This window comes from Littorina saxatilis, linkage group LG10 (genome assembly GCF_037325665.1).
Source record: "Littorina saxatilis isolate snail1 linkage group LG10, US_GU_Lsax_2.0, whole genome shotgun sequence".
NCBI lineage: Eukaryota > Metazoa > Mollusca > Gastropoda > Littorinimorpha > Littorinidae > Littorina > Littorina saxatilis.
In genome coordinates, this window is record NC_090254.1 from 44,525,376 (window position 1) to 44,537,875 (window position 12,500).

Here is a 12,500-nt window from a genome sequence, read left to right on the forward strand (position 1 = left end):
ACATCGTTTCTGGCTCACACCGCTGTCACGACACAGAAAAAGGATGAGATAAGAATAAGATTTATCCTACATACGTGAGACTACTCATTACATAAAAAAAATCGTTCAAATCACACGTGTGTATATCATGTAAATGAAGTCATGTCAAGCAAGTCTGGCAGGGACCTGTTTTTGGCTCACGTAAGTGTAGCCTATGCGATGCTAACTTTAGCCTGTCTGTGCGTGCGTGCGTGCGTGCGTGCGTGCGTGCGTGCGTGCGTGCGTGCGTATGTATGTATGTATGTATGTCTGTGGTAGAAACTTTAACATTTGACTGAACACCGAAATACTAATTTTACCTGGTTATTATTTAAGCAACAGCTTCAAAGTATTGAAGCAATGATCAACATTTCGTCGGCACGTATGTAGTTAAAGTGTGTATCCAAAGAAAACGGGTGGTGGGGGGTTTGGGGGGGGTAAAAACAGCTGACTGGTTTGTGTCGTGTGTGGTATGTAGACCAGGTCAGGGGTCAAGGTTAGGTCAGATCGCGTGAAGGATTGTGGTATAGATACAGTTATCACCGAGCTGCAGTTCGCCGATTCAGTCGGAGAAGACGATTTTACATTGTTCGGTTTTGTAGCTCCAGAAAAATAGATAAAGAAGATACCAAAGGAGATTTCCTACAGGTTAATCTGCACCTGTAGCGTGTTTCCAGTGTCTGCGCGAGGAAGCGCAGCGCTGTCGAAAACGCAGTGTCGATCTGGCCATCTCAGTCAGTCGTGTAAGTAAGTAGGCTACAGACAGACAGATCTAGATCAAGTGTCTCGCACTCTTGCACCGTGTCACCTATGCCGACTGTATGTGTGTATGTGTGACGGAGTGATTGAATTTGTGTTACTGTTTGTTGATTTCTTACGTGAGCCTTGAAGGCTTCGCCTCTTGTTCCACTGCTTATGATGCCAAAGTCACCGAGACAAAAGTCATTGTGGAAACAAATTTGCGCCCGCTGAATGTTTAGAACTAACACTTCACGCTACACTTTCCAGAGTGACGTTTCTTTGCTTTGACGTAAGAGATTGCATGAGGCTATGGAAGAGATCGAGGTTCCAAAAGAAGCATCTTCTCGACTGCAGGACGTTTTGAGTAAAATACACGTAAGTACAGTATGAAGGATAAACAGAATACTACATGGCTTTCTGTTTCGTACCAGATTTACACTCGTCACTTTTACAAATAATGAACATCTCGCTTTCGCTCGCAGTTCAATATTTAAAAAAAACCACCTGGTGTAAATCTGGTAAGACACAGCAAGCCATGTAGTATTCTCTATAAAGATAATATGAAGATAATGATAATGATAAAACAATGAATTAGATTAAGGATACGATAAGATAAGGATAAGATAAAGATAAGATAAGCATACGATAAGGATAAGATAAAGATAATGATAAGTTTATGATAAGGTTATGATAAGGATAAAACAAGGATAAGTTAAGGATACCATAAGATAAGGATAAGAATCAGAAAAGGATGCGATTACAATAAAGACAAGGATAAGGAACAGGATAAGATTTCTTGTCATCATTTTCACGAGTTTTCATTCACAAGCACCTGGTAAATAAATCTCATGTTCCCCAGGCAATAAATCCCCGGTTACCATAGTTGCAGGAAGCAGGTTATACATGGATAATCTTCTTCTTCTTCTTCTTCTTCTGCGTTCGTGGGCTGAAACTCCCACGTACACTCGTGTTTTTGCACGAGTGGAATTTTACGTGTATGACCGTTTTTACCCCGCCATTTAGGCAGCCATACGCCGCTTTCGGAGGAAGCATGCTGGGTATTTTCGTGTTTCTATAACCCACCGAACTATGACATGGATTACAGGATCTTTTACGTGCGCACTTGGTCTTGTGCTTGCGTGTACACACGAAGGGGGGTAAGTCACTAGCAGGTCTGCACATAAGTTGACCTGGGAGATCGGAAAAATCTCCACACTTAACCCACCAGGCGGCCGCGGCCGGGATTCGAACCCTCGACCTTCCGATTAAGAGGCCGACGTCTTACCACCCCGCCACAACGCCCGTCACATGGATAATCAAAAGCAAACCCAATAGAAACGCTCGGGGATTCTTCGGCTCTTTTCATTGGTGTTTCCCCAGACCTAAACAGACGACACGACACTGCTTTGCAAAGTTCCAAAAACGAACTGGCAAACTGGCAAAAGTAAACAAAAAACAAAACTACTTCATGAAAGGTCATACATTCATCAAAAACAAATGAAACCTAGCGATATGTTTTGTCTTCTTACAGAGTCATGGAGTGCGTGTATTTGATACACAGACGTTCGGAGAAACACGAACGTCAAGTTCAAGTAAAACGACCCCTGACCCACACATTTTGACCCGTGCACAAGACGTTGTATCGATAAACGAAGCACAAATAAGAAACAATAATAAAAGCAAAGAAAATAGCAACAAGATATGCAAACATCTAACAAAGCCGAGCAAGCAGAATGACAGGTCTAATGAAAAACAAAGAGGTACTGAGTCGGAAACAAGATCGCGATTCTTTTCCTTCGCTGCACGACGCAAATCTTCTGTGACCTTTGACCAAACGTAGCTTCCACATTCGACCACTCAGCTTAATATTTACAACAGAAAGCCGAGGGGGTGGAATACCGAGATGAACCTACAGAACTGTGCATCCTCAAACCTGATAGATTCATCCCAATATTTAATGAACTCAAAAACACAGAAAGTTGCTTTCACACACCAGCTTTGATTGCTAGTGGTTATCAAACCGGGACTCGTGTGGTTATCAGCACGGAACCCGTGTTTCAAAGCAGGGCTCCCTGGGTTGATTGTGCACTTATTTTCTCACTACCAAAATGATGACAAAAACAATGTTTGGTGGTTTGTTGACAGACCAGCTTTTTTTGTCGGTCCGAGGGGGAGCATAAATATGAAACAAAAGTCGATATGCCCCCCCTCGGACCGACAAAAAAGCTGGTCTGTCAACAACCCATCAAACATCTTATAATATTGTCCTGTGAGGTTGCCATCATGTTATGTCAGGCTGCTTTTGTGCTGGGGAAAGCTAGCTGCCATACATTACCGCACTATACGTCACGTGTTAAGCAATGACGAGACACTCACCCGGACACACGTCACAACGGAAGGGGGATGCTTTTTGTGTAATACTTGTAATATGTGACGTGGTTTTGTGTAATATTTGTAATATGTGACGTGGTTTTGTGTAATACTTGTAATATGTGACGTGGTTTTGTGTAATACTTGTAATATAAGGGGATGTTTTTCTGTAATGTAAAATGTGACATGTTTTTGTTTTTATAGCTGTTACATGTGACATGTTTTTGTTTTTATAACTGTTACATGTGACGTGTTTTTGTTTTATAGCTGTTACATGTGACGTGTTTTTGTTTTTATAACTGTTACATGTGACGTGTTTTTGTTTTATAGCTGTTACATGTGACGTGTTTTTGTTTTATAGCTGTTATATGTGACGTAATTTTATTTTATAGCTGTTACATGTGACGTTTTTTTGTTTTATAACTGTTACATGTGACGTGTTTTTGTTTTATAGCTGTTATATGTGACGTAATTTTATTTTATAGCTGTTACATGTGACGTGTTTTTGTTTTATAGCTGTTACATGCGACGTGTTTTTGTTTTATAGCTGTTATATGTGACGTATTTTTGTTTTATAGCTGTTACATGTGACGTGTTTTTTTATATATAGCTGTTACATGTAACGTATTTTTGTTTTATAGCTGTTACATGTGACGTGTTTTTGTTTTTAAAGCTGTTACATGTGACGTGTTTTTGTTTTATAGCTGTTACATGTAACGTGTTTTTGTTTTTATAGATGTTACATGTGACGTATTTTTGTTTTATAGCTTTTACATGTGACGTGTTAAGCAATGAAGAGTCACTCACTGGGACAGAAGCCACAACGGATGGGGCACTGTACTGTGTACCAGTTGTAGGACGGACAGGCCTTTTCCGGGTAGAATGAGTAGTAGCTACACCAAGCTCCGTTGTCCTTTGTCGGGCACTTCTCTGTAACATCACCATCACCATCACCATCATCATCATCATCATCATCATCATCATCATCATCATCATCATCATCATCATCATCATCATCATCATTGTCATCGTCGTCGTCGTCACAATCATCATCATCATTATCGTTTCAAGCAACATTCCAATCATAATTATCAACACAATGAAAGCCTGGGGGACAGATGCACTCTGGTTGCTTTACACAGAGATCGACATTTAGACCTTCGGGGACAGATGTACGCTTGTTGTTTAACACAGAGATCAACATTTAGACCTTTGGGGACAGATGCACGCTTGTTGTTTAACACACCGATCGACATTAAGACCTATGGGGACAGATGCACGCTTGTTGCTTAACGCACAGATCGACATTTAGACATATGGGGACAGATGCACGCTTGTTGCTTAACACAGAGATTGACATTTAGACATATGGGGGCAGATGCACGCTTGTTGCTTAACACACAGATCGACATTTAGACCTATGGGGACATATGCACTCTAGGTGCTTAACACACAGATCGACATTTAGACCTACGGGGACAGATGCACTCTGGATGCCGAACACACAGTGAGACCTGTAGGTACAGATGCACTGCGTTCACTTACCAAACAGACCACAATAAAAGCCATGGGGTCATGGGAGACCAAGACAGTATCAATCTTCTTTTCTGTTCTGGGTACAATTGCACTGAATACACTCACCGCACAGATCGCCACTGAAGCCTGGAGTACAGTTGCACTTACAGGTGTCGCGGTTGACAGTTCCGCGGTGCTGACACACTGTACCCTGACACGGCTCTGCGACAACAAACATATTTGAACAATTGCTGGACATGTAAACACACTTGACATTTTGTTAATGATCGGTGTGTCGTCTTTGTACCGCCTTAATACAGAAAGGATGTCATAAAATAGTTATCAAAAGTTATCAAAAGTCTGAGAGAGAAAAAAAGGCACAAGCAAATAAGCCCCCAAATGATTATCTGTCAGTTTTCATGAACATCCCTTTAGTACTATACTTACTCCTGTGCCATAATGACGTGGTAGCCGTCAAGATCTTTCTATTTTCTGACGTCATCACAACTGCATGTCCCCGACACGTATTGCCGAATGACGTAGCGGTGACGGTGAATGCCACGCAGTCCGCCCTCTTCCAACAGCTGCTTGCACAGCCAACTGCCGACGCCGCCTCGCTCTCAAAGAGAAGATTGTCTAAGAAAACATAGTTTGCTGGTGCAGCTTTCTTTGCCAACACGCTCGGAAGAAAACTTTGTGTTGATTTAAATAACATCACACACATAACACAAATCACGATAGTGGTAGCTGGCGTCATCGTCTTGGGTTAGGAGCAAAGTCGTCGTTGTTTTAAAGAACGAGTTTCAATCTGTTTGTGTCGTTGTTGCTTTAGACTTGGACATAACAGACACTTACATCCTCGCGACTGGCTGAGGACTGTGTCAGTTTGAATTAGCAGCACGACTAAAAATGGTCAGAACAAAGAATCAATCAGATTTCGTTTCTCTTATTTATTATTTAGACGCTAACACAGTAGGCGCGCGCATCAGCACGTTCTTTAAAAAAACACCCATAGTGTCTCTTTATTTGAATGAATTTCAACTTCACAAGGCTTGTTTTTGAGTGCTGATTTAAAAAAAAATCAATACATGAAGAATTTGAAAAAACAGTTGGTTATAGGCCTACCTAATGTTTGTGTAACTCCGCCTGGATGCACACTAAAGGTCTTTCAGCCGGTCCCAAGCCCGGATAAAGGAGGAGGGTTGGGCGTGGGGTTAGCAACTCCACCCCGTCAAAAAACCAACTTGCTACAGAAACCGCAACAAAACAAACCAACAACAGCCTTGCGGCCCTATGCTCCACAGGGAGTCTACATGAATAAGTCAAGTAAGTCAATGTTTGTGTGTGTTTCTTTTTACCTCAGTTGCATGCAGGATGCTTCAACCTTACTTTTTTGCCTTTTTTTCTCTTTTTGTTGTTGTTGTTGGCGGGGAGCATCCTTGTTCATTGGTCTTTTTTTAACTGACATTTCTTCATTTAATACAGATATATCATTAACAATTCTTACACCAAGGGCCAGTTTCATAAGCCAGAAACACTTTACACAGTCGACCAACTGCAGTTGTCCGAGAGAACCACAGTAATCCGACGTTATCGGGTTTCACGAACAAACTTTCAGTCCGCCGACTGCGGGTCGTCTCACCGAACACGGTGATGCTCTCCCCCCAACACTGTGTTCGGCTTACTTCGGTAAACCGAAAGAAAATGTAAATGTATCGATTGAACATTGGATTTCCCTTCTTTGAGCCATGTGACGTCAGAGGCCTACAAAACTTTATATTTGGGCGTTTCAGATTAACCGAAACTTCAAAGGAACTACTTACTTCATATTTGGGACACGCGGATTAACCACAGAGATCTATATAGAATAGAGCCACCAAGCGCTATGCTGGCAGCGGAAACGATTGCAGCAACGACCAGCTGCCTGGCCGCCATTTCGCTGTGCCAGACCTGTTTACCCTTACGATTTTGGCGTAATTTATTACGATTTTCTGCAAAAAATACGCCATTCCGCTATCCGAGTCAAGACTACGATTTTCATAAATAAAAAAATGTAAAAAAAAAATTATTTATTTATTTTTTTTTTATTTTTTTTTTATATCAATTCACATGTTTGGCATTGTTTTTTTCAATGGCAAAATGGGGTGAAAAAGCACAGGACTGACCAGAGATCATGTCTGTCTGATGAGACGCTGGAGAGCCTTATTCTAGTGGTGAAGTCTTGCCCTCACTCATTCGGCAAGCGCAAGTACAGTAGAGAAGCGCTTGACACACTAAAAAAGGCCTACTACGAGCAAAAGAAAAAGAATCAGCGATGCATGTGCTTTTGATGTGATCTTCTTTGAAATTATGATGACTACAAAAACTGACTGATGTGTTTTGTTTGTAAATGATGGATATATGTGCATGATTGCGTTTCGCAGACACAGTTGTCATGTGCCGCGGCGTTGTAATTGGCGACGAATGCTGGATGATTACTATTTTTGTGCCAGGATTACTATTTTTGGGGCTGAGCATTACTCCAAAACACTTATGGGGGTAAACAGGTCTGCTGTGCCCATCCCACAGCCTGGCCAGTGTACATTCCAGTGGTTTTGTGGCACTCTGGGCATCTTATCTCTGTTGGTTGATAAGAATCAGCTGGAATTATGTGTTTGTGTAATGAAGAAACTATTCAGAAAATATGTAACGGTCTGCTTGTGGGGTTATACCTCGTGGATGGAAGGGGGAGAACTGATATATCTTACAGCATACTAAATGTAAATGATGTACGCGTTGCTTCATAAGTTACACTGACGAAGATAAAACAAAACGGGCTCTCACACACACACAAACACAAAACACACACACACACACACACTGGCGCACGTTAAATGTCAAAGCAGCACCGCCCTGATATGGCCCTTCGTGGTCGGCTGGGCGTTAAGCAAACAAACAAACAAACACACACACACACACACACACACACACACACACATACACACACACACACACACACATGCAATTTATACACACACACACACATACACACATGCGCGCGCGTGCGCACCTGAGACTGAGACTTTTGGAGACAAAAAGGTTATAAGAACTTTGAAGCCAAGAACAAGTATGTTGGTAAGAATCATATGTATCCCTTTTTTAACAATGAAAAATGCATCATTGCAAAACTAGTTAGCCTGTTACAAGAGAAGCCAAACAGACGAAGCAAACATCAATCTGACAAATTAAACTCATTAGCAGATCTCTCTCTCTCTCTCTCTCTCTCTCTCTCTCTCTCTCTCTCTCTCTCTCTCTCTGTCTCTTTCGCCCCCACCCTTCTTCACCTACCTCTCTGTCTGTCTCTGTCTCTGTCTCTCGCTATCTCTCCCTCTCTCTCTCGCTCTCTTTCGCCCCCACCATTCTCCACCTCTCTGTCTGTCTGTGTGTCTGTCTGTCTGTCTGTCTCTCTCTCTCTCTCACTCTCTCTGTCTCTCTCTTTCTCTTTCGCCCTCACCCTTCTCCACCTCTCTGTTTCTCTCTGTCTTTCTCTGTCTGTCTGTCTGTCTTTCTCTCTGTCTCTGTCAGTCTCTCTCTCTCTCTCTCTCTCTCTCTCTCTCTCTCTCTCTCTCTAAATGAAACAAATATTTGGTAATAAGAAATGCAATTAGTGACATCAAAGCTAAATTTGTTAATTTAAGTCAGTATACAGGAGTGACACAAAAACGATACAGTCATTTGAGGGTGGGGGTGTCTTTAAAAGGGGGTTTCCATTGTAAAACGTACAAACAGCAATTTGATCTTAAATGATACATTTGTTTTCGAACCAAACAAGTCGGCTGAAATCATGTCAAAGCTAAATTCTTTAAATGCGAGCATTATACACAGAAGAGTACTCAAAAGAAGAATGTACATCAAGCTTATTACAATCAGTGAAACATGTCAGTGTCTGTATCAGTCAAACAAATCTGAAAACTGTCAGCCAAATTCTTCAATACAAGAATAAGTACATACACATGAGTGAACTTATATATGAACGATACATCAATCTCACTATTAAAACATGAGTATTTCAAACGAATCTGAATTGTTGAAGTCGATTGTCCTCCATACAATAAATATACAATTTAGTTGAAAATGAAACTAAAGAAAAAGAAGTGCAGGCAAAATGTTCCCACTGAAAACCGACTGAGAGAGAGAAGAGAGAGAGAGAGAGAGAGAGAGAGAGAGAGAGGGGGGGTAGAGGGGGGGGGGAAGAGAGAGAGAGAGATGGTGAAAGAGAGAGAGAGGGGAGAGACTGAGGAGAGAGAGAGGGAGAGAAAGAGAGAGGGAGAGAAAGAGAGAGGGAGAGAAAGAGAGGGTGAGGGAGAGACTGTAGGGGAAGAGAGAAAGAGAGAGAGAGAGAGAGAGAGAGAGAGAGAGAGAGAGAGAGAGAGAGAGAGACATGTCTTACTACCAAATCAGTCAACAGGTTAGTATTTTCAATAATAATAAAATTAAAAAAAGCAAAATTAAGCAGCATACAGACACACGCATCATTATTATACAACTTGGCTTTTTTTTTATTAACATGATTATAAGGTTTAAACAAGGTGGTATTGAGATTGTAGCTCTCAAAAACAAAGACAGAGCGAAAGCAGGGTGTGCCAGCGAAAGAATGGGCACACCGCGATGGCCGGCGCGCGGGTCTCGGTTGCTGCACGTGTTGCGGTGCTTGGTGGCTCTATTCTATATCTCTGTGGTCGGCGCATGCGTGAAGGCCTGATGGAGTGACGTCAGTTGCGGTCTTGGGTGCCAGAACGTCAGTTTCTGAATGGAAGAAAAACACGCGTGAAAAAGACGGGTTTTTTAAAGACACTATTGATCTTTCCAATGTCAACCCTTTTTTTAAATTAACACAGATCCTTACATGCATAAGTAGCAAAGGAGCTTACTTCAACTCACCCAAAACTCAACTGCTCGTTAAGATCGTAGCTGTGACCAGTTTAATGGCATTTAACGTGTTTTCAAACACCTATTCAGCTTACGATGGGAGGAGCAGGGGTGGGGAGGGGGGGATGCAATAACCCCCATCATTCCTACCCTCCACCCCGACATCCGTTTATATCCGATTTCATCTCACACACCATTTTTACGTTATTATCATAACCTCAAACACTATTTGACTGTTTTACGAGAAAACCAAATTAGTCAAACAATAAAATTGACTTCTTACCAGGAGCAGCTTGAAGGTGGTATCCAGCTGTGTCCGGAAGCATGTACTGCGCAGGCGCGGTGGGGGCGGAAACGACGCTGTTTTGGAGCATGGGCAGAAAAGAGTTGAGCCTAAGCTGTTCACTCAGTCTGGCCTGTTTCCGCAACAGACTTGTTCGCCGTTTGCTGAACCAGACTTGAACTCGGGCCTCTGTCAACTTGGTCCGCTGAGCCAACTCCTTCATCGTGTAGATGGCTGGGTAGTGAGTGCGTTTGAACGCGCGTTCGAGCTCCTCCATTTGTTCTGCGGTGAAGGTTGGGCTGCTTCGTCTCTGGACTGATGGACGAATGGGTTATATAAATGTATCATTGGGTTTTGGGTGGTTGGATGTGTTTCGTGAATGAATCGATCTGTTAGGTGGTCAAGTGTGTGGATGGATGAAGAGATAGATAGATAAGTAGGTAAGGAAATAGATAGATACGGGAGATACAAGCAAAAGCATATGGGTAGGTAGATGGATTGATGGTCAGATAAAACCTACACAAATAAAGGGAATAATGGTTCTAGCACAAACACACACACACACACACACACACACACACACACACATACACACACACACACACACACACACACACACACATACACACGAGACTTTATTCAAGTCTTTGGCATAAGTAAGAGATACCAGCCATGTGATAAATAAACCATCTCTTTGCGCGAGTGTATAATTTTTAAGTAAATGAGGTCGGGTCAAACTACAGTCTGTTCACGATGACTAAGTCACGATCTCTTCACAGGTGTAGACATATAATGTTTATGTAAATGAGGTCGGGTCAAACTATACATGTTCATGGTGACTAAGTCGCCTTGAAAAACTTTACTTTCAGCTTTGATCGCTGAGTGTCAGGCCGAAAGATTGACTAAACGTATTGATTTTGCTTCACGTGACTGGGTATATTTTTTCGTCTCGGATGAGTACATTTTCCTTCTTTTTCTAGTGTGAAAACTAAAAAGAATCTGATGTCTTATGCTTGTACTCACATGTGTTGACGAAGGTGAGGTTCTGTCGGCCAACCATACTGTTGTTGAGGCCGTTCCCGCCAGAACCGTTTATTATTATTATTATTTTTATTATTATGGGGAGCTTATATATCTGTGTTCTCCGCGCTTTACATATTAATTTCTGCCGTTTGAAATGGAATTTTTTTTACAGACAGACAGACAAACAGACATTTTTTACACACAATATATAACGCATTCACATCGACCAGCAAACTTCAAGCCTATTAGGCGAACATTCACCTTTCACGGCCTTTCTGTAGACGAACGTTGTGTATGGCTTGCCATCTGAGGCAGGTGTCCCCTCAGCGCTGTCCGCCACCACGCCTGAATATCGTGCAAGGGAGGAGGATGTATTACATGTGATAAGGTAAGAGTATGAAAATGTTAGCTCTTCGTAAATAGGGACCAGTCTTTCTTTTTCTGTTTGTTTTACAGTAACATTTCAATTGTTATGGTATGCAATTTGCTGACAATATTATTTTTCTGCGACAATTTCTACTTTTATTGTATATAATTTATCTGCTGACAAGACTAATGTTCCTCTCTCTCTCTCTCTCTCTCTCTGTCTCTCTCTCTCTGTCTCTGTCTCTCTCTGTCTCCCTCTCTGTCTCTCTCTCTCTCACTCTCTCTCACTCTCTCTCTCTCCCTCTCACTCACTCTCTCTCTCTCCCTCTCACTCACTCTCACTCTCTCTCTCTCACTCACTCTCTCTCTCTCACTCTCTCACCCTCTCACTCACTCTCACTCTCTCTCTCTCTCACTCTCACTCTCTCTCTCTCCCTCTCACTCACTCTCTCTCTCTCACCTTCTCTCTCTCTCTCTCTCTCTCACTCTCTCACTCTCTCACCTTCCCCCCCCCCCCCACTTCTCTCCTTATCCGCCGCCTTTTTCATTTCACTCTTCCCCATCCCCACCCCTCCCCCCCCCCTCCCCCATTCACACTCACCAAGAATGTCATTTACGCGACCAGGGTAGCCAGCAAAAGCGAAGGCGTGTGAGTGGACAGCAGTGGTCACTATCAGAGTCTCGCTCTCGTCCAGTAGCGAAGGTTCAGTGGCCACAGCCACCGCCTCGGCGAAGGCCACTGTATCGTGCAGCGCTCTGCCCGCATTGTTGTGGTCTTTGCGGACACCTGTGTAGAAAGGACAGCGAAGAGTCAGAATCCCGTTTCTTGAGGGCAAGAACTGCTTGCGGCTCGCCACTCGTTTAGCAAGACAGCGAGGGTGAGCGGGAAACGATTTTGTCAGGTGCTAGGCAAGAGATAAACACAATTGGTTGATTCCGAAAGTGTCTTCTGCGATTGTCAATCTGTCTGTCAGTCTGTCATTCTGTCTGTCTGTCTGTCTGTTTGTCTAGATCTGTCTGTCTGTCATTCTGTCTGTCTGTCTGTCTGTCTGCCTGTTTGCCTGTTTGTCTGTCTGTCTGTCTGTCTGCCTGGCTGCCTGTCCGTCTGTCTGTCAGTCTGTCTGTCAGGGGCGGATCTAGGGGGGGGGGGGGGGGGAGTGGGTTCCGGGGTTTCCGGAACCCGCCCCTCCCCCTGCCTAAAAGGAAAAAAAAGAAGAAAAAAAAGACTCAGGGCTCAGATTGCACCAGAAAGCTCCATTTTCCTTGATTTGTATCA

General features: G+C 42.9%; 3 protein-coding genes across 3 annotated transcripts in view; 1 reads left to right on the forward strand and 2 right to left on the reverse strand.

Annotated features, from left to right (window-relative positions):
* LOC138978914 (cysteine-rich venom protein Mr30-like) overlaps window positions 1–5,465 on the reverse strand; it is a 5,683-nt gene extending 218 nt beyond the window's left edge. Inside the window, exons 1-4 of the mRNA XM_070351731.1 lie at window positions 5,092–5,465; window positions 4,771–4,866; window positions 3,937–4,059; window positions 1–22 (exon numbers count right to left, since the gene is read on the reverse strand). The exon at window positions 1–22 is cut by the window's left edge and continues 218 nt beyond it. Of these exons, the coding sequence (XP_070207832.1) occupies window positions 15–22; window positions 3,937–4,059; window positions 4,771–4,866; window positions 5,092–5,401 (537 nt within the window). The 5' untranslated portion in view covers window positions 5,402–5,465 and the 3' untranslated portion in view covers window positions 1–14. The remainder of the gene's footprint in view (window positions 23–3,936; window positions 4,060–4,770; window positions 4,867–5,091) is intronic.
* LOC138978913 (alkaline phosphatase-like) overlaps window positions 1–12,500 on the forward strand; it is a gene marked incomplete in the record, with an annotated part of 86,228 nt that overhangs the window by 36,020 nt on the left and 37,708 nt on the right.
* Window positions 7,752–12,500, reverse strand: part of LOC138978912 (alkaline phosphatase-like) — a 20,144-nt gene continuing 15,395 nt past the window's right edge. Inside the window, exons 8-11 of the mRNA XM_070351728.1 lie at window positions 11,826–12,011; window positions 11,120–11,203; window positions 9,836–10,150; window positions 7,752–9,429 (exon numbers count right to left, since the gene is read on the reverse strand). Coding sequence (XP_070207829.1) covers window positions 9,344–9,429; window positions 9,836–10,150; window positions 11,120–11,203; window positions 11,826–12,011 — 671 coding nt within the window. The 3' untranslated portion in view covers window positions 7,752–9,343. The remainder of the gene's footprint in view (window positions 9,430–9,835; window positions 10,151–11,119; window positions 11,204–11,825; window positions 12,012–12,500) is intronic.